Genomic DNA, 23,268 nt, shown 5'->3' on the forward strand with positions numbered 1-23,268 from the left:
TTACCATTTAGGGTTTGATCCATTTTTGAGTGGTTGTAATACTGCATTACAAAATTTTTCCCATCCAAAATAAATGGCAAATATATGACTGTATTAAACATTAGCAGGCAGTCAACAAAAGCTTGTACTTTACTGTTTGAATAAATGATTCCAGACATGTCACAATCTTATATCATGCTAACTGTTTAGAATTTGATAAATTCATAAGAGCCACAGAATAGAAATCCAAATAGAATGTGAAATCAATTCTGAGCACAGAGAAATGTAAATGAGGTGAAATCACTTTGCTTCATTTGGATCTGTAACAAATCATTTTAATTCAATAAGTGAATTTTCCTTGATGTTGCTTCTGGGATTTTATCCTCACATTCTTTGCTCTCAAATTTGGTTCCCTTTGGTAACCTTTTTCCCCAGATGGGTGGTTTGTAAAGGCTAAGAATTGCAGAATCTTTAGTCTATAGTGAGAGTTCATCTACATAAAGTGGACTGAGCTATGACTGTTCCTTGTTACCTTTGCAAATTTGCAAATTGTGAAAATGTTTTGTTGCAAATCTTGTTTAGGTGACCTGGCTTTTATTTTTATCACAGAGTCTTACAGCCCAGAATGAGAGCATTCAACCCATTATGTCCATGTCAGATCTTTATTTGATCCACATTAATTATACATGGTCACTGCTCTTCCCCCACTGGCTGGTTTCATCTGCAAATACTATGTTACCTCCATTGCAGCTGTAGTTATAGTGTTTGATCTTTTTTTAATGATGAAGTTATTTGGGATGTGAAAGGCTCTACATAAAGCAAGATACCCAAGTGTGATACATAGACTCATGCAAATAGTAGGAGAGAGTGAAACTAACAAGATGCACACATTTTAGCATTCTCCACGCCTTTTAGTGATTCTCTATATTCCCTTATTATATGCAATTAGAATAAGAAAAAAATAAGAACACACTCATGTTACAAATTGGTGACAACACTGGATAAAATTTGGCTCAGAGAATTGACACTTGGTTTGGTAGAGTTGTTTAGAGTTGTTTCTTCAAAATTACTCTTGGACATTCTATAGGGAAAGCATGTAAAAATGTTCCAGGATGCCCACATGGGTATTACAGGTTATAATGCCAAGATTTGTATCAAACCAGGTGCTATAAGCTTCAACGTACAAGAGCTGGAAAAATCAGAACATAATGGTCAGGATCAATTGTAGTTATATTTAAAGTGAACAGAGTGGTTCAACTATGTGGTTATTACAAGGTGAAATTGAAGCAGGCAGTTGATGACAAAAAGAGCCCATTACTTTCTTCATAGGAGCTATATGCAGAGTTGCCAAGAGCCAAAGTTTTCACTAAGCTAGATCTTTCATGCTTATGCTTGTCAGAATGTAGATAAGGAAGTCAGCAAAGTTTTGCAATTATTACCCTTCAGGGTCTTTATTTACACACAAAAACTATCTCTGGTGGGAAATCATGACTGAAAATCTTTCATGCTACTGTTGACAAGGTACTACATGGTATATGTGCAATGAAGATGGTATACTAACAGCCTCAAGTATTGAAGAAGAAAATCTTACAAGTGTTTGGGCACCTACACAAGCGTAGTGTAAAATTCAAAAGAAGTAAGTGTGCAGTTGTACAGAAAATAGTATATTTTTGGGCTAAAGGTAGATGCAAATTTTTTGCAAACAGTCACAGAAAAAGTGGAAGCAATTTTTTAGGCAAAGAAACCTGATAACTATGCAGAACTTAGACCGTTCCTTGGCCGAGCTCAGTAGAATTTGTTTGCCAAATCTTGCAGCAGAACTGACAGCATTATATCTATTACTAAGAAAGTCAAGAAGGGCAGTTGGAGCACAATGCAGTAAAAAGGCAGTTGACTGTTACTTGAAGAGTCTTGCAAGTAATAACATGTATATCGCTATTTTGAATTATGAAGTAGGAGCTGTTATTAGTCACGTAATGGACAGTGGTCAAGGAATACAAGTTGCATTTACATCATGTGCAGTGATGAACAGTGAGAGAAACTATGCTCATATTTAAATCCTAAAATTGTCTATAGAGCAAAAACATTTTATTTGTTCCTATTGAGCAGACCTTTAGTCCCAATCCATTGTCCGTTAGCTATTTTTAGTCTTAAGCTGAGGAACTAGTATTTAAATGTAGAATCTGTCAAGGTTGCAGAACCAAGCCAGCCAAAGCACCTTTGCAGAGTTGGAAATGGCCACCAAGACCTTTCCAAAAAGTACATGTTTCGAAAGGGATTGAAAACATCTTACTCCATTTAGATAGTTACTCACAAAGTGGAACATAATAAGTTGCCCGTTACAACAGCATACAACCAAAGAACTAAGATCCATTTTCTCAAGCCATCCGCTTTCTGTCTGAGTGTTTTGAGACAAAATAGTATGAAGCAGACCATGTCACCAGGTCATCCTGTGTCACATAGCACAGCAGAAATATCAGTGAGAATTGTCAAAGAAACAGTGAAGAAACAAGTATTACAGTGACGCTTGGGTTTAGCAATTGATTAGTATTTTTTTGCTCAACTGTAGAATGGCTTTACCTTTCACAACAAGTTATACTCCTGTTAAATTAATACCTAGAAGATTCAGAATATGATTGAGCTTAGCTCAGGTTGAACCTTTGAGGAGAAGGCATTTATTATTGCTGGTTAGCAAGAATGGGCTGTATTGCCATCATATGTTGTGGGGGGTCGGGGGTGGGGGACGCTGATGTCACAATTGCTCTGACATGGTTGGGGTCATGGTTGGGTTGAGGTCATGAATAGATTGAAGTAACTGGAGGATTTTCCTGACAGTGTACTCCTAGAATTGTGGCCTGCCTGAGCAGCCGGAGCAGCACGGCCAGAGCAGCCATGATCTTATTGAATGGCAGAGCAGGCTGGACAGGCCAGATGGCCTACTCCTGCTCCTATTTCTTATGTTATGTCAAAGCAGGCCTTGCATTCATTGTGAAGACCTGGTTCCATATGATTGGCCCAAGCTATCTTGTGGGCCACCCATCTGTGAGGAAATTTTACAGGAGTGTTGTGCATTTCATGCCATTGCACGCCACTACACCTGTCTAGATGCATTTGTCTAGCACATCAAACACACAGAGGGCCCAAAAGCAAAATAGTGAACCTTGAGATCATCACAGTAAGGAGGTTCCTCAATGAAAACATTCTCTTGTTTAGTAACATGAATGTTGCACTATGAGATAAAACCTCCAGCCTTTTTTTGAATAAAAACAAAGTGCTGGAAATACCCAGCAGGTTTGGCAGCGTTTATGGGGAGAGAAACAGATGCTGCTGACCTACTGAATGTTTCCAGATTTCACTTTTTACATCAGATTTCTGGCATCTGATTTTGCTATTGAATAACCTTTTTCCAAACATTCTGCTTCACTCAATGAAGATCCAATTTCTGCTGGAATGCGAATCCTGGATGTTTACAAACTGCAGCCTAAGTGAATCATTCAAAATATTGGATGATATTGTTTCTCAACAGAGAAGAGAGTTGCTCCCTTTTCCATGTCTTGTGTCATTACAAATATCAGTACTGTCCTCTATTTAAAAATACAACAGTGAGCACTGCAAGGGCAGCATATTAAAATAAGCTTAGCACATGCCCCTCTGTCTGGAACTGACTTGTTATGTTCTAAATTGTCAAACAAAAAACCTATTCATTTCTGCCCTAATTGGGAGATCTGTAATTGGGGAATATGACAGAGTTCAACTGCACTATGTACTGTCTGCCAGGTCCCATAGTGTATGCTTTATAAAATGCTCTTCAATTCAGAAGCAGAATATCATTAACTTTGTAAGTGGATGAACACAATGGACATGCAATTTAATTAACTTCTAACATTGTATGTTGGAAGGTAGACAAAATGAAATTATGCACATATTTCTCAATAATGCAGGCAACCTTGAAAGGGCTTGATTGAAGCAGGTCAGACTGGGTACTGCTTTGTCCAATTATTTCATATTTACTTGAACTCTAATTTTTTTTAACTTCTGTAGTTTATAAATCAATCATGTTTAAATGTATGACATTTCCAAAGATTCTCTGAAACTCAGAGCAGTTTAATATGAGCTCTGATATGCTCAGTGTATCCAGTCACCATCTAATGCCCTTTTTTATGAGAATGACCGCAGTGATATTAAATGAAATGGGCAATCGGATTAACTCTGTTTCTGATGTCCCAGGACAGAATATGGACGAAACCAATGAAAATCTGCAATGCTTTAGACACGAGTTTCAAATATTTTATACACCTATTAATTTCTCTTTAAAAAACAGCAACATGGCCTAGACATTTTGCAATGCAGTTCAATAATACATTAATGATATGTACCTTGTCTGATAAGCTCAATTCAGCAGATGATAAATAGCTTACCGCCTATCTTTTTTGAAATAAAATTTGATGGATTTACATAAATGTGAGCCATGCCTGTTTGCTGGTCACACCTCTCATTGTTAACATGTAACAGATGCCACAGCTCAATATTTATTTTGTAATTATGGAACAAGTTTTTCATGTGAACTATTCATGCCATTGACACAACTGATACTAATAATTTGTTGAAAGCATTAGAAATTTTCCTATGGGCTTATGCTGATTATATTAATTTAAAAAAATGAGAGTTACAGTAAAATTATCTTAGTTGTCCAGCATTTCAACTTCATGCATCAGTGTCACACATAGGAATTCTTTTTAATTTTAGGGTGATTTGAATATTGCCATTTCTTCCATTCGTTTTGCTTCAGATTGCTTCATTTTTCAACTGTTCCTTTCAGCTGAATGGGCAGAATAGAGATTTTGAGAATAATGGATAGAAGATTTGTATCTATGTAGTACCTTTCAAAACATCAGGAAATCACAGAGCACTGTCATAAATAGAGGACATGTCCTTGAGGTCAGCTCGAGAGCACAGACCCTCTCTTAATGGGAAATCACCCCACTTGTCACTCCAACTTTGATGGTGAAGGTGAGGTCAGAACCTGAGCATCTGGACAACTGCATTGGTGCAACCATATCCTGCCACTAACACTTTGTTCTTGAGGGCCTCAAAAGTGAATGAGAGTTAGTTATAAGTGCACTTGGACCAGTTTATTAATTGGTGAATGTTTTGAATAGTATTTATCATTGCTTTTTTTAGGGTTTTCTCAAAATTTACTTAAGACATTTAGAGAACCCATTCTGGATTCAGCATCGAAACAGTGAATTTCAAACTAAAAGTCATGCCTGCAACCCTGCTTTAGTTTTTCCAGCTTTACTCTGATGAATGTAGTGATGAGCAGCAGTGAAGCCATCCAGTTTGGATGGAAAGATTAAGTTCCTACATCATAACTGCAACTAAACGAGTGGCTTATACAGTTGCTCAGCATCAGTTAATGGCTCAGCTTGTTCCCACATGCTGACTGAGCTAATCAAGGAAGCCAAATGAAATACAAGGAAGTCAGAAAAGTCAAATTAAACAAAGAAACAAGTGAATGCAGGTAACCTCCTAATTCTGAGAGATAGCCCAACAATGGCGGATGTAATTGCTTAGCAGCTGGATTAAGTGAATGAATTCCAGATAAGATATAGTTTTCTATGATGCCTCATAAAACATCATTTAAACTATATGATTATTGTGTTTATTTCTGTCTGCAGTTAATGCAATTACTCATTTTCTCCTTTGGGCCCTACTCAGAAGTTAATAGATGCATTTTACTAATGGAAAATTAAGTAGAACTACTGACAGTGAAGTTTATAAATATGTAAAATATAGTTTTAATTATTTCAAATGAAAATGGCAGAAGATCAATGAAAAGAGACGTGACAAACATACAATTGACATGTGCTATTGTTAAGATATCAGGACGCTGTCAGCAGAGCATTTTCTAATTAATATTTTTTGATTGGAATTACTAATCCATTCATTAGTAATGACATGCAAAGTATTAAAAGAAATCATTGCTCAATTTTAGTTTGAACTCTGACTTCTAAATACTTATACAGTTGCTCTATTGTTAGTCATATGCAGTTAATTGTAGATTGTGACTTATAAACTTAAGTATACAACTTTTTTCATGTCTAAGTTTGTATATCATGTCTCCACTGCGGCAGTAAATTCTGTGTTTATTTCCCAACATTCATATGAAAAATGTGAGTAAGTAGAGCTGAAAATAATAGCCTGTCTCAGTGGGTTGCACAGTTCCAGATGTGCACAAGAGATCTGAGTAATAACCTAGGCTGGCAATTCTTTTTGGAACTGAGTGTGTGCTGAATCTTTTGGAATTTCTTGCCTTCATGGGCAAGGCATTCCAGTAGCTTGTTAGTTGAGACTTAGTTCAGAAAATCAAATGCCAACAAGGCAAGTTGTGAAATTGAACAAAGAAAAACCTGATCAAGACAGGCAGCAAAGTAATTGTCAGATTGCTAAAAGGACTCACTTTCTTAAGAGAAGAAAATCTCACTTGGTCTGCATGCAACTCCAGTCCAATACAATGCAGTTGTCTCTTAAAGGCCTCTTAAACATATAGTTTATTGACTAAGGAGGATTTGACATTCACAGAAGCAATAAAAGTTGAATATCACCCAAGAAATGTTCCATCACTTATGTAAATAGGATGTCAAATAGACAGTAGCTTAATTTGTTCATATTGTCATGATTTTGGATTTATGATTAAAGGTGCTTAAAAAGTGTACAAAAGTCAACCAACGGCCTTTGCAGCTTGTGTAAGTGGGGTCTGGCTTTTGGCAGAACATTCGGCAGCTGATGCCCAGACCATGCCACTGTAGTCTGGGATTCTTTGGGCTAGCAAGATAAGTCTTCCACATTTCGAGTGGTTACGTTTGGGCATGGGGCTATGCGGTGATTGATGTCACCTTTTGGGAAAATGCTGGTTTCATTTTGAATTATGATAACAGCAGAATTTTTATTCATTTTTCAGGAGGTGGTGCCAGCATTCATTGCCCATCCATAATTGTGTTTGAGACAATGGTGGTGAACTACCTTCCTTTATGGCTGCACATACTGGTGAAATTGCTCCCATTGTGCTATTGGGTAGGGAGTTCCAGGCTTTACGCTGATAAAAGAATGATGATATGTTTCCAAGTCATGATGGTTTGCAACATGGAGGAGAACCTCCAGGTATCGGTGTTCCCTTGCAATTCTGCTTTGGGATATCAGACCAGCAAGGTGCCCTTTCATTTTCTAACCATTGCCCTTCCCTAGCACCATACTGATCACCTGAGTATTTCCTGTGGAAGTGCATTTGGTTAACAACTGCAGTTGCTGCAATGTATTTTCTATATGAAATATTAATTCATCAGTGTTAGAGACTAAATCTATTTATTCACTATAATAATCTTCTTTGTAATCTAATGTTACAGCTAGTCCCTTACAATGTAAGAACTGCACATCCAGCAAAGGTTTATGACATTTGGAATTCATTTCAGTACAAACCGATTCTGATGTTTTCTCTTCAGATCCCATTTTAAGCTTTTCTTGTCATTGAAGTTTTGCATCCTTGGCCCCAAGTTTGGCCATAATCTTCTTCATGCATGATTCTTTAATGTTGATGCAACTAACATCTATTTTTAAAAATGGAGGAATACTTTTGGGAAATTATAACCAACTTGGAGTGCTAGAACAGAGACTTTTTCCCAAAAGAAAGAAATATGCTGCAGTCTTTTTTCCCTCTTATTTTAATCATGTGCAACACTAATTTTGCTGTGCCACTTTCTCAGATCCGTGGTTGGTGAAAATCCTTAGTAGTGAGACTAATGTTTCACTGTAAGTAATGCAGGTGTCTGTAGGCAAAACTGCCTAGAAATTAATTCCCAGTTGATAGTGCCAAATGTACTATATGATCGTGGCAACACATTGTTTCTCTGCCTCTAAAATTCAGTTTCATTAACTTCAGCAGAACTGAATTGAGCAAATAGCGTAGAACATGTTGCCACTGCTAAATAATACATTTGATACCACTGACTGGAACATGGATTTCGAGACTGATTAGTGTCATATAGCAAAAGGAAAATCCCTTAAATCCCGTGATTGATGTCACCTTTAAGTAAGCTGTTAGTTTCATTTTGAAGCTAAAATTATGGTAACTGCAGGGTTTTTATTCATTTTCCAGGTTATGAGTGTCACTGGTTTGGCTTGCACTTATTGCCCACCGCTGGTTATATTTGAGATGACAGTAGGGAGCCACCTTCTTGAACCACTGGAATCCTTCTTGTTACCAGCTGAGCCAAGCATCAGGATTATTCTCAGATGTTGATGTCCGATATGCTTAAATGTCATTATTTTTAACAGCCCATAAGTTTGTTTCTGATGCTTCTTTAATTCAATTTTTCAGCCTTTTTTTCCTTACTGAAGCGTTGGACAGGACAAAATTAAATATCACAGTACAGCCCACTGTTCTCTTCTTTTATGTTTATTTTCAGAATCTGGGCATTGTGGCAAGGCCAGCATTTAATACCCATCCCTAATTGCCCTTGAGAAAGTGGAGGTGAGCCACTGAGTTGAAGCTCTTTAGGTCTTCTGGTGAAGGTACTCCCACAGTGTTATTGGGTAGAGAGTTCCAGGAATTTGACCCAGCGATGATGAAGGGCTGGTGACATGTGCCCAATTCATAATGACGTGCACCTCAGAGGGGAACCTGTAGGTTGCGGTGTCCTTGTCCTTCCTGGTGATAAGAGCTGTGGGTTTGGGAGGTGCTGTCAGAGTAGCCTAAGCAATTAACCGCAATGCATCTTGTACAGGATATACAGTGCAGCCACTGTGGATTATTATTGGAGGGAGACAGTGTTTAGGGTGATGGATCAATCAACTTCATGCAATGGAGCTGCTGCAAGAAACTGGCCATACACTACACAGAAAGCATTCACCCTTCAACACCACCTCCTGACTGGACAACTTAAATTACTCACATTGTCCATGGCAAATAATCAAACAATAGTCCGAGCCTTATATAAAGGAGGTTCTTCCATAACGTGGAAAGTTATGATAGGGTGTAACAATGAAACTTCATTCAAAGAATTCAAGAGTTATACTCATTAGTAGCTCAAAAGCAACTCTAGGCAAAAAAAAAGCCCAAAGCAATAGTGAAAATTATGTGTTAAATGAGTGTAGCACTAGCTTTCTTGGTTACTCTGTAAAGCAGAAGTCATTTGCAATAATCGGAGAAAATGACTCATCTTTTGGCCCACATCAAATTGTCTGTTCCTAAAATAAATTGAATCAGTTAATATAAGGCTTTTTGGTTAAAACAATGCAGCATTTGTGAATAATGTGTATGTATCAACCGAGAAAACCAGAGAAACTGGCCAACAGCTTCAGAAAAATGGAATGCAGAATGGAGCTGATGGTGAACAGTGTGAGAAAACAATTAGTGTTTTGGACAATATGATTTAAACTACAGCCTTATATCACATCCTTTCATTTGTGTTCAAGGTAATGCAGTTATAAGTACATGAAAGCCTGAAGGATAGATCCTAACGTTAAAGGCACAAAATAGCAGGACCATTTCTGTAGGGTCCTGAGCACAATCGCCGAGAAAAGATTTTATATCTTAATATTAAAAACAATGCATTCTAGTTAATTTTCAGCAAAATTATCAGATTTCTAATCAAAAGAATAGTAAAGCATTATTTACAAAAAAACAACTAAGCAATCACTCACCCATAAATTTTCTCTTGAATCACACCCCCACGTTTTCTTTTACCCTCTTCATATCCATCTCTCCCACACTGAAATCAGTTTCCAGAGCCCAGAATTCCAGTTCCTCTATATTAAGTATGATTCTTTTACCTTTTCTGGAATATAAACAGCAGGCTGCATCAGAAACGTAGCTGATGTTTGTGGTTATAATTATCTACCAGAATGATATTTTAGGTTCAGAGTGCACCTTGCACACAAAATTTGGTGTTGGGAGATAACTATGCATAACTTGACTAGGACACATGTAGAGATTGTCTACTGAAGGATTATATGATTCTTTTTAAGTTTCCCATATCCAGCTTGACTGCCTGACCATTTAAAATGCAATGCATTAGGAGTTATAGCCCCTGCAATGTCAAGATCAACTTTCCGAAAAAGTATCCCTAGCAGTTTGACAGAATGATCATAACTGACTTCATAATGACTGAATTAAAAACAGAATATGTTGGAAACACTCAGCAAGACAGGTGGTAACTCTGGAAAGAGAAATAAAATTGATGTCTTAGGGTCCAAGAGCCTTTGTCAGAATTCTTTGATTTTCATAATGATTGATTCACATTTTTTTGGCAGTGTGAAATATTAATGATCATTTACCTGCACTTGAAACAGTAATTTACCATAAGTGGAAGGCAGACATTATTTGGACCTCCAGAGGCAGATGTACTTAGTGTTGTGCACTTTGTAGTTCCTTCCCTCACGGTCCTCATTAGAAGGATCTGACATTTGTTCACCCTGTTACATTTTGGGATGGAACTCAATTTCATGAAACTATTATGATATGCAAGTGATATAAGGTGTATTCTCTTATTTCTATTTCTGATCATAAAATGAATTTTTCTCAACATTAAATAATGTTTCCACATATCTGGAACTGTCCTTGTCTTAGAAGTCGTTCACCTTGAGTAATCTGACAGGCTGCCTCTCATGGGTTTCCTCATTTGCCACCTTCAAGAATCTCAGTGCAGAGTGTTTGGGTCACAAGAAGAAGTACTCATCAATTAAATGTATGATGGTATTTTGCGTTGGATGAACTAATATGTCAAGGAGATGGGCAGGACCTCATGTTTGGGCTTTTGACAAATCAGCAAATGTTTAATCTCAAGATGTGCGGGTTCTCATAAATAATGCAGTGATTACTGAGACAGAACTCTGGCTGTGTTGATGTCTTCCTAGTGAATGTGGTCAGGGAAAAAGAAAGTCAATTAAATCTCTTTCTCTTAGGTCACATTTTCAAGAGACCAAGTTTTTTCGCAAAATTATTTATTTTACGTGCCATATGTTTTATGTTCCCAGAAAAACTAATAAAGAACCCCATTATGTGTCATTCTTGTGAAATAAAACAAGACTTTGTCTATTGGCTGTTTGTCAGAATTCATCGCAGACATAGAAATCTTGGTCATGGTTTCACTCCATATTTCAGAATGAGTTTTGTTTTGTGTCTTAGTTCTAGCTACGATTCCTTGTCAATGAAAATGCACCTATGAAATTTGTTTTCCCTAAATAAATTTTTGCTTCACTAAATAAGAGCAATCCATTGAGATCTACAGCATTATGTCTCATGGAATCTTTTCTCCAGATATATTTCTTTAGTATAGATGTAAGGAGAGTAGATTTTGTTTACAGCATCACATTTGTGACTTTGAAATACTGAAGAGATTGCAAGGATAAGTAAATGTGTTTGTTGCCAAGGTGCAGACTCTTGGTCCATCAGTCAAATAGTGAGTGCGTGATCTGAAGGCCAGAGCATGGAGATTGTTTTAAGGTAGTCAACCATATCACAATCATGAGAATAAGTGTCAACAAGGTCAAGGCAATGCCCTAGAAAAATAGTGGTATGGCCCTTTGCCAAGCATTCAATAAATGAAAGTCCATTTGACCCCTAATTCTAAAACAGAGGACCGTTCAAAGTACGAAGAGAATGAGACTTCTATCCTTTCCCAGTTTATCCTAAAGTCCTCTCATATGCTATGCCATCCTATATGGATGGTTCTTTGTACAAATGCACTATTTTCATAAGGTATCACCAAGATTAGATTATCAGACAAAGCAAGATGTATTGATTGAATACCAAAGAAAGCGACTTTTAATTTTTTCAGCAGTATCCATCTGTTGAGTCACAAGCTATTTAGATATTTAAGCAATACATAACCAGAAGCTCAAGATATTTTGAAATGATTCATAAAGCTAATTTTCTGCATACATTTGAAAGACATCATCAACGTTCTGTTAAGATTTAAACTAAATTCTCAAAACTAGAACTGATCTAAAATTACCAATCACTGTGATAAAAGCAGTGTCCATTTTTAGCTATTGCACAAAACATCTGGGTCAAACACTTGGTCTTTACTCTGGGTGCACCATGGAAGATCAGCAGTCAACATTGGGTACACCATGGAAGATCAGCAGTGACAGAGTCGTTCACACTGATTTCAACCTTCGCAGCAACAAAGAATGGTGGAATTGCTCAGCAGGGCATGCAGCGTTTGTGTAGAGAGAAACAGTTATTGTTTCTGGTGGATGAACTTCCATCAGAGTTGATCTTAACTTTCAGCAATGGTGGAAAAGAGAACAGTCGCTTGATATGGCAGGCAGTACGCAGTATATACTGGGAGGTTAGTCTGCTGCTACTCGCTTTGCTAACCAAGAGGTCACTGATCACAGAACTCAGCTCAGAATTAATTTGCAGAAAGAGGGTCTGATAGCAAAAGAAACTAATGATTCATTTTCCAGAACACTGGTCATTGAAAACCAAGTGGTCAGATGCTGTGGGCAAGGCATTATTGTCATCTTTTAAATGGAGTATCACTTCAGATCCAGTGATATGCTTTCTGGAACTCCCTCCCTTGGTCTTGTTAGCCCTTAGAAGTTACAATTTCAGTTGGCAGTGGAAGAAACAGAAGCAGCCGACCTATGATATCATTAGGTACTCAACTGATGCTGTACAAATATTAGCTGCACTATGTGTAAACACGCTTGGTAATTCACACACCCATTTCCTAAGAAGTGTAAGTTCACCTGGAAGTGTTCACTGGTGCGATCCACCCTGACTAAAACTGCGTTCAAATGCAATCTAAGAATAATAAAACATCCACAAATAGTTCCAGTTTCTAACCTGGTGAGCTGGACATTTGCATTTGAAGTATGTGGAACACACAGAATTTCTCAGAATCCAATCTGTGTGCTCAGTGTAAAGCTAGTTTGCAGAATTTCCCAGTATGCACTATTCTTTGACTACAGCCTATGTGGGTTTGTGGGTTTCTTTGCTTCTTCCAAAAGAACTTTAAACAAAAGAAATCAAATTGTCAAACATTTATTTCAGGCGTGTTTCATTTAGAATATTAATTTTTCTATTAAGGGGCACTCAGTTAGACAAAATATGTGCTTAATAGCATATGGTTTATCTGTCTAATGATACACAAAAAATTTATTGTTAATGGATTTCTTTCTCATTAATTAAAATGTTGAAGCTTCATTTAAATAATTTTTTTGGAATTAAGTGACTTTATAAGACTAAAGGTTGGGAATCTGCACAAACCAACCACTTCTGAGTATTTAAGTAAGATTTTTTATGCAAGAGAATGCCTGTGCTGTGGGACTTGGGTCAAAATTGTGGTTGGCTCACACCAGTCGAAGCTGGCCTGCAGCTTTTTAAGGGGAGGCACATCGCAACTGGAATTAGTCCAGCTGGAAAGGGCTTTATTAAGCGAGACTGAGCTGGAGAACGACCTGGAATAGAGCGGGCTCCAAGGTTTTTGAACACTGCATTGGCACTTTGGCGGTGAAGGTGAAATGAAAGAGGGGTGTCTTGAATCTGCTGGCTCCAGAGACCCCTCAGATATAATTAGAAAGATGAGATTAAGACAGGAGTTAAGTCCTAAAGACCTGGAAGTGAGTTCATAAGAAGTTCACTGACCTCAAACAAATGATGAATGCCAGTGAATAGATCTTTAAATGCCACATTCCAACAAGTGTACTTGTACTCTCAGTCAATGGTCTATTCACTAGAGCCCTCCTCACTCACCAAGACCTATTTTCTAGATTCTCTGGTCTACCCTCACATCCAGCGCCACTGCAAGCTTTATAGTGGCACCTCACAGCTTCCACATTGCCAGCTCCCTAGCCCAAACAGACTGTGTGGCATGGCAGCATCCATTGGCACAACTGAGTATTTCTTGCAGGACAACTGGTGCACAACTTGAAGTAAAAGCTAACATGAGGAGGACAGATGTGCCTGCATATCAAAACGTAAGGAGACATCAGTGCAGTTTGTTTTTTGGGATGCTTATTAGTTAGCGGAGAGTTTTAAATCATACATGACTTGTGACCCGTCCCTATACCACATTTTTAGCCTTTCTAGTTCCCAAGAACTGCAGACTGTGCAGCTAGTGCATGAGCAGCAAGAAAGCAGTGATGTTCTAACCATAATGTCCCTTAATTTGACACTCACCGCCAACAGCTCAGGTCCTATCCTATTAGGATCAGTGTGTAATGAGCCAATGGACTTGAGTATCTGCAGCCGGAGCAGGGGGAAAGGACAGCACAGGTATAAGCTCACCAAAGATTACATACAAGTTCTACTGCAGATAGCTCAGAAGAGGGTTCAGTGGGGAGCCTACAAAAGAAGTCTGGTGCCGATGCACTATGAAATGTTTAGTGAATTGACAGGTCTGGCAGAGACCCTAATTCGATGTCAAGGTCACAGAAGGTTGAGAGAGGGAGTTAGCTAAAGTGTTGTACTCCAAAGTGGCAACATGGGGGTCAAATCATCATTGCACAATGATTGACATCATGGGCTTCCTTACTGCATACTTCTGTGGGTGTTCACTATTTAGTGTGTGCATACTTGCTGCAGATGTCAACTTGAATCCTGAAGGTCACTTGTATCATCAAAAAAAACAGGAATCCACTTTTAACCTCGCAACTATTGTGATTTTTTAAAAATTACCTTTCTTTACTCGTTACAGGTAATTTGGTACATCAAATGCCATACCTACATTTGTTCATTTGATCATCACATACAACCTTTCAGTATGAGCGATAGGCAGCTTCAATAACCATTTTTTTGCGGGATTTTTCTGTCCTGCAAAAAGGTACAGTTAGAAACAGCAAGACTTAGTAAACCAGGTATCTTTCAGTGAAGAGAGGAGAACTTGGCGTGAATGACATGGACAGCAACTAATCAAGAAAAATATCATGGCAGAAAGATAGCAAAGCTCAACCAAACAATGCAGTTCCAGTCAAAGGCACCAAGCTGAATTTTGAGAATCCAAAACAATTTAGCAAGTTTTTGAAATGGTCTCATTGCTTAAATATAAATCACGCCACCTGCCTATTTGTGATGTGTAGCTTATTAAACTTGTTGGTTTGTATTTTTCACTCTTACTTGCTGCCTGCTGACTGATACACTGCCTACCTCCTCAGTTATGATGTATTACCAGTTTAGGAACATAGATTCTGAGATTACTAAGTGCAGGTGTGACAGAAAACTAGGTGCATGATAACGAAGAAGTGATGTCTGCAATATGGCAGAAACAAGATGGCATAATGCACATTTGTTATAGAATTAAATTTTAGGTAAACAAAGAATTGCAATTTTGGATGGTGGAAGCGAACTGCTGATTGGAAGAGTTGCTTAGATCAACTTTGTATCTTCTCCACGTTTCCAGATAAGGTCACTAGGTGAGACATGAACTTAGTCCCTGACAGTTGACCACATCATCTGTTGAGCTGTTGATTTTGAGAGTGATAGTTGGAATGAAGAGCATGAGTCTTTCCACCCTTGCTTAGGGTTACTGGGGAGCCCAAATATGACCTCGCCCATGTCGAGGCTGTGCATACCCTTAGCTGGAGCTTACAGCTTCTGGCACCCACAAGCCTGCCAGGTGGGGAATGGGGAAAGAACAAGAACTTAGGGCTGTGGCAGATAAACAGAGTGGGGGTGGGATGGGGTGGATTGGGAGAGTTGGTTGTGCAGTGGGGAGTGTGGCAGTGAATTGAGAACAGACAGTAAAGCACAAACTCAGCATGCCAAGGCAGACAGCTTAACCAAGATGCCCAGTATCTCCTGGATACACACTATCTGCACCATTTCTCAGCATGAGGTGCCCCATGAGAGTAGTGCTTGCAAGTCTGGACAGTATTTTTGTATCTGTAAGTGATATTATATTCACTGTAATTATATACATCCTTGTATTTGTAATGTGAGCGAACGACTGTGAAAACATAGACTGCCAATATGTTGCAAAATCAACATTCTCATCATGTCTCCTTTGCAGTGTTCCCATGCTGTGTGTCCTCAGCTCTAGTGTAGAAAACATCTTTTAATCATTGCCACCCAATGTTTTTTATGAAAATGTTTTCATTGTTTTACTTTCTACAAGTATTGCAACATCAAGAGTTAAATAAAACTTATGTTTCTTTTTCAGGCTTTAGGAAACCTTTACTTTCTTCATGAGTCTTTGAAAAGTACCTATCAATTTGATTTTAAAGGTAAGCTTTGAAATACCTTGACATACTAATAGTTACTGGACCTAGTAGTATACTCATCATTAATATTAATACATTTGTCGATGTTGATATTGCATTTGGCACTGGATTGTGTGTGATGCCCTAAAGCTTCTTCTTACTGCTGGCATATTTGACATGTTGCTTAACATAACAAAGTAATTGCTGCTTAATTAACAAATTACATTCCTCAAATACCTCATACACACACACTCCTTGCAACTTTTATAACAAAATTATTTGTACATTGAATTATTTTTAAATTAATCTGTCTGTAACAATAAACAAAAGGATCAAAAAGCCATTTCTGGTATTTAAAAAAAAATTGAAGTAAAATATTTTTGTGGTGTAAGGGAGTTGCCTTAATCTACAAAGCTTCAGTGGTAAAGGGTATTTTTGATTGCAACAAGCAATAGATTGCATGCTAATTTTGCCTCCTTTTGAAGTATTACATTCCCCTTTTTCACTTTGCAACATTTGTAGGCCTGTCTGGAAAATGAATTTATAAAATATCTGTCTCACTTCTTGTCAATTAAATGCCAAAAAGAGATCCTCAATTCAAATATTAAATGATGCTGCTGTATTTTGTGAAATATGGATCTTTATTTTGATGGTCAAGCAACTTAGAAATAATCTACCAACAGGTTATTCACACAGACAGAATTGACTCCTCATTCCCTCCTAGAAGATACAATACTTGACATATGGCTGTAATCCAAACAGATTAAACTTTCCAGTTCATTATTTGGGTTTGGAATAGAATCAATGTAGTATATTAGCTAACACCGTTCACTATCATCTATGTAAGATTGTATTTTGTTTGATCATGAATTTATCCTATCATAACACTTCATAATCTTCAATCTCTCTAATAAATTGGCCCTTAACCTTTTCAACTCCAGTGGAAAAGTCCAGGTTTCTAAAGTCTCCCTTCATAACTGTAACCCTTAATCCATGATAACATTGTAATGAATCCTAGGGGTGTTGTAAATTACTAAAGAAATGCACATCTCTGTTTTCTGGGAATAAACCCAAGAGTTTACTTTTGCCTTTTACTGGTAAATCCAGCAACCCTGCCACCTGTCCATACTAGCAATCTAACTTTTTCTTGCACCTTTATACATTGCTGCATTGTATATATATTATTATACCTATACCTTTAAAATCAATATATGTATCTCAGGACATTAACATTTAAATCTAATTTTGATATCCCTGAACCTGTGTGGCTTAAAAGTTTCTAATAACTAAACTACAGTCCATGCATACATATGAATATTTAATCTTTTGGCAAGAAAGATATCACTACGTGCCACTTCCCTGCACCTCTCCCACAATGTAGTTATATTTTTACAAATACTTAACAACTTCCCTTACAAAAATGTGGAGGAAACTTCCTTCATTTGAACAAATAACGTTGGAATGGTGGCAGTCTGAATATTTACAAAAAGAGGATCCATCTGATTCATAATAAACCAAAGCAAAAGAAATCAGTATATAACAAAGCTGCATTTATTAGCAAATAACATCAAATTATCGATCATAAGTAAAGGGAAAACTATCGTAAAGCCATCTGAGGAAGTAAAAATCTAAAGATGTCCTGAAACCCCATTCCCAGATTCAGGGATAGATCTTTAGCAGAGATCTTATATGAAATGCAACGTTATCGGAATGAATCATAATTCTTATCAGTACAAATTAATTCCTTTTCATCTGTTTATCGTATAAAACATACTCGCCTCGAAATCCAATTGTGTAGCAAATATTTTTTCTGCACTTTTACAATTTTAGTGTAAAATTGCTGACTAGATACAATTGGAACTGTAACAAGTGCATAATGCTTCATGCAGCTGTTGATTTCATGCTGCTATATTCTTAATGCCCATAATTATGAAACACATGGCAGGCACATGGCAATGTCCACTTGGCACTCCTCTGTGAAATTGCTTCATCCATCTGCAAATGCAAAGTATTATTGTTAATATCTTGCCAGCCAATGAAATGGAGGCAAGGCAGAGTGAAGGACTAACAGCAAGAAGACTATTGTACAACAAATAAATTCAATTTTCTCAGAAGACAGGTTTTCTTTAAAGAACACAGGAAGCAGTAACTTCAGCAAATTATTCGAATAAAAAATTCAAATGATTTCCTTACAAAAATGCAGTGAATAGTGGAGAGTTACTCTTAAAGTATGTGCATAACATCAGTGTCAGTCATTGACGGTATTGTGGTTACCAAGCTTAAGTGAGAACTGTACTGTGCTGTAATGTTTGATGTCTATGAACTTCCCCCGTCGTCTCTACTCTACCTGGTTCTAACATTATCACGTATGCAACCCTACAAATAACACTCAGTGTGTGCCACACACAGGAAAACACATCTGAACAGCAGGGGCTGACCCTGTACCTGTTTCAAATAATTATTAATTATCTGCAGAATTACTGGGGAATTATTTGGAGAAAAGCTCATTGAAGGACACAGGACTGAAGACAGCAGTTGAACACAAAGGATCAAGTTACCGTGATTTTAGCTTAAAAAAATGGGAGCCGTAGTAATGGGCCCACTGCTCCTTCAATTGTCACAGGAGCAGAAAGAAAATGGCCAAAAATGAGGTGAAAGGAGGAGGAGAGAGGAATCTTCTAGAATGTTGCTAGGCCTCTCCCTCTGATTGTCTTAGAAACTATGCATCTGTAAGCCAAGGTTTTCTAAGTCAATGGTTCTTTAACCTTTTACACACCTCCAGCCACACACTTACATTCAGATTGCTTTGCACTTGGAGATCAGGGTCAATGCTAATCTGAACTTTGTAGCCCAGAATCATTCCAGTGGGATGAGGGATCTATGCTGCATTTTGCCGTTTGCAGTTCATTTCTGCAGGAGGGAGGTCGCAGTAGTTCTCCACACAGAGAAAGAGCTGGTAGGCCATTGTAAATTACCTCTAGTGTAGAATCTGGGTGGAGTTGATGGAATGTGGGGAGGCTAAAATGGAATTAGTATAGGATTGGTTTAAATGAGTGTTTGTTGATTGGTGCAGACTCAGTGGGTCAAAGGGCCTATGTCCATGCAGTATGACTCCATGATTCTATCTCCTTCTTCCTGACTCGAGGACATAAAGCATCGCAGGCACGCAAGGTTTGTTAAATTGCAAGCTTCTTTCTATGTGTCTCCACTGGAGTTTAGAAGCATGAAAAGCGATGACTGGAAGAGTCTTGAAAGAGTGGATGTTTCATCATGGGAAAATCTAGAACTAAAATAGGGGCTGTTTAAAAATAGGGGCTGCTCATTTAAGACAGAGATAAAGCCCTTTTTTCCCTCTCAGGGGGTCATGAGTCTGTGGTGGAAGCAGTTGAACATTTTTAAGGCAGATGTTGATAGATTCCTGATAAGTAAAGGGGTGTAAGGTTAGTGGGAGTTGGCAGGAATGCAGAGTTGAGTTTACAATCAGTTCAGCCGTGGTCTTACTGAATGTCAGCGCAGTTTGAGGGGCTGTGTGGTCTCCTCCTCTCCTAATTTGCATAATTCTACCTCACTGAATATCCAGATAGTGAGCAGCCACCAGTAAAAAACCCTGTTGTCAACATCCTGCGCCAAGGAAGTTTCTATGGCGTGTTCATTCTGAGACCGTCTGGTTTTATAGGTTTTGCTGGACTAAATATTGTATACATCTTTAGACAGTAATTGCAATGATACCAAGGTAACCACACATCCATAAATGTTGCTCAAGCTGAAGATAGCGAAAACTGGTTTAAAATCAACTTCATCTAGAGATATGGGCTGGAAGTTTCTTCACCGCTGCTACAACTTTGGCAGAACGTTCATCCACACAAGTAAAGAAACTATCCACCAACTTTTGACCAAGGTTAGGGCAGAGGAGTGAGAAAACTTGAAAGTTGCCAAGAGAAATGTTTTCTCAAACTATCCATGCATTTGTGACCAATATTATCGTTTCAATGCTGAGAATGATGATATCAAAAGTAGTTTGACATTTATTAAATACAGCATTGGATAATGGGCAAAGCTGATTCAATATAAACATGAAGCATGTTAATCACAAACATCTTCGTATCAAAGGAAAGCATGTAGCAGCAGCAAGCCATGACATCTTGAAGAATCTGCAAACATTGTTCTGTTGAGGAGATCAGTCACATTGCTGATTGTTGGTTTTAATTTATCTTGTTTGTGCTTTCTTTCTTTCAGCTAAAAAGTACAAAAAAGTAACGGGTAAAGAAATCTACTCAGAAACATTAGAAAGCACACCAATGCTGGAAAAGGAAAAGTTTCCACAACATTACTTCCCTGAGGTAAGTTGCATTGTCTTCAACCACACAAAACATGCAAGGTCAACTCGTAAAGTTGCAAAGGTTTATTGCTGTCCTTGTTTCTTTGAGAGATTGTATTATTCAAAAAAATTCTAAATAGGATAGCTGCAGTGGGATATATGCAAATGAATTGAAGAGCAAGTTTGGGAAGTGGTGAAAAGAGAAACACTTACATTCTTCCCATTGTTGCTTTGTGAAGTGTTTTAATTACATGACAGTGTTTCAATAGTTTCTCCACTTAAGTACAGTCTTAGAAATGTTTTCTTAAAAACTGGTGATGCTCAATACTGCCATGACCTAATGTTATGTGGCATAATCAACATTATTTCTCAGTTATAATATATGTTACAAAAACATAACTTGGGAGACCCATGTGCAATAGTGTTTATGTGTAGCTGACATAAAGCCATAATTTGCTGTCTTTTTGTGTTTATCTTTGCAACTGCTTTCCCTATTTGAAATCTGGTGTGGACATCCCTCAGAGATTTTAGCTCCTTTTCTCTTTCCTGTAAATTAAGTTTTGGCAAAGCTTCTCTGTTTTGCTTTCAAAAACTGACCCAAATTCTTTGCATCATTTTGAGGTATTATAACTCAAAAATTGTCCTATTGTGTAGATAATTTAATATTGTTTTCAGTGATGTAAATAAAGTCAGAGTATTTATAACTGGTAAATATATCAGATAGAAAACATCGCTTTTAATCTTAATAATAACCTGTTCCATTGTACAACTGACAGATATGCAAATAATCCTCTCAATTGGTTTAAGACTGATTTCTTTCTCTTTATTACTGCCGCTTAAAGATGATCTAAAAGTAATTACATTGATTGAGGTATAATGCAATCCAAAATAATTACAATCCACTGCATATAAAACTAACAAAACTTTTCATGGTGATTTATTATACCTCTTGGCTGTATATGAATCTCAAATGATGCCTTTGGGACCAGCACTTGAGATAATGTTAGGCTATTTAAAAAGAACAGATTTGTGTAGTCTATCAGACCTGAATAATTTTTGCCAGTAGTGAGAAATTGGTTGTTATCATACATCACAGATACTGCTCAAAGCTCTTATGAAAGATGAATTAATTTCACTAATGCTTCAATGTGAACCTTTCATGAACAAAGCTGTACAGGGATAACCTTGTAGGGGTCCCTAGTTTTTCAATAGTGATTTATGTCACCTTTTAATAAAGGAAACAGCCTGTATATAATCCATCTGCCGTGCAAAGAAGGGACACTGGCGTGGACTACGTGGGGTTTTTTAACTTCCATTTTTATTTAATGCTGCAGCCTGATGAAAGGTTTCAAGGAGACTAATATAAGCCCGGTTTACACTCGCTGTTGCTAAATTGATTGGTAATCCCAGCCCTAAATTATACTGAACCCCCTCCCCAACCCCATCAGTAATTGTCATCATAAAGATGGATTACTACGAAGAAAGCTACTGAAGGAACTGAGAAAACATTTATATGGACATTTCTCTGCATCACCTTTGAAGGTTTCATGAGATCCAGAAGGCAGTGCTAGGATTCTTTAGATCTCACATTTGTCAGTTCAACCATGAGCACAAAGTTTAGATTTGGAAAGATTTTTTTTCCCTTTAAAGTTCCCCTCAAAGTGTACCATTCTTCAGCTAAAACGAAGAAGAGCTTTATTCTTGAGCATCAGCTTCCTGATCTACCACTAAGAAGCACAGAAGAAACATTACCTTCTTTTTTTCTTCTTATTCCCTCATTTATGGGAAGCATTTACATTTTATTTTTGCTGAGCCAATGCCATAAATCTAGCATGGAAGCTGCTGCTGAGGAGATGTGAACTTCCAATCCTTATTGCATTGCTACGTCAGTGCTTGGTTGAGCAGAGTGGACTTCCAGTCCAGCTGTTTTAATAATTTAATTTACAGTCAGCTCCTCTGGAGAGTAGGGTGGCCTCAATTTACCAAGACAAATTGTGCTGGCTTCAATGGGAAGCTACTGGTGTTCAATTGTCCCCAGTCAATTACATCCCAGATTGTACGAAGCTGCTGTTAGTCTGGGACTTGCTGAGTGACAGATGCCAGGATATCTGTCTATCTCTTCTCTTCTCCATCACCGGATTCCACATGGAGTCCAGCAGTGGATTTCAGCCAAATCGAGGAATATGCCTCTCCAATCCAACAACAGTCAGATGTAGGGTAGGATCAGAGACCCTACTCAATTGAATAGGTTTCTGGCCTGAAGGTTGAAAGAAACAGGTACTTTTTGTTTTATTTATTTTAATATGTTTAATTACTTATTTGCTTTTAATGTATTTCTAAATAGTTTTTATTTACATTTTAATTAATTTTAATAGATTTTGTCTACCACAATTTTAAAAGGTCTTAAATAGCTTTTACTTTCAGAGAGAATTAAAAACTTTAAAAAAGCTCACAAGCTTTGACAGTAGGAAATGCTTTACTCCCTCCTTTTCCTCCTGTAAAAAGCCATTTTGAGGAGAGGGCCACAGAACTCTGTCATCTCAAGTCTAATGCTGTACGCCTCCTGGAAATGAAGGGCTAGTTGCATCATTTCTCCATATCTAGCCCAGATATGTGCGAATGGGTGATCACTACAGGTGACTGGCAGGATCCAGTTCAATTCTGCTCGTTGAAAGGGCATGACGTAGGCCTTGGAGTCTATTTATTCCAGCCTACTTTTGTTTTCTGCCTGATTTTTCACCCTCTCTGTTGGCTGATGACATTTAAGG

General features: G+C 37.7%; 1 protein-coding gene across 2 annotated transcripts in view; it reads left to right on the forward strand.

Annotated features, from left to right (window-relative positions):
• The window catches only part of LOC127577001 (inositol polyphosphate-5-phosphatase A), a 426,171-nt gene that overhangs the window by 265,754 nt on the left and 137,149 nt on the right, over nucleotides 1-23,268 (forward strand). For both annotated transcript variants that reach the window (XM_052027852.1, XM_052027851.1), the window contains exons 5-6: nucleotides 16,143-16,206; nucleotides 20,419-20,522. In XM_052027852.1, coding sequence (XP_051883812.1) covers nucleotides 16,143-16,206; nucleotides 20,419-20,522 — 168 coding nt within the window. The remainder of the gene's footprint in view (nucleotides 1-16,142; nucleotides 16,207-20,418; nucleotides 20,523-23,268) is intronic.

This window comes from Pristis pectinata, chromosome 12, assembly GCF_009764475.1.
Source record: "Pristis pectinata isolate sPriPec2 chromosome 12, sPriPec2.1.pri, whole genome shotgun sequence".
Taxonomy (NCBI): domain Eukaryota; kingdom Metazoa; phylum Chordata; class Chondrichthyes; order Rhinopristiformes; family Pristidae; genus Pristis; species Pristis pectinata.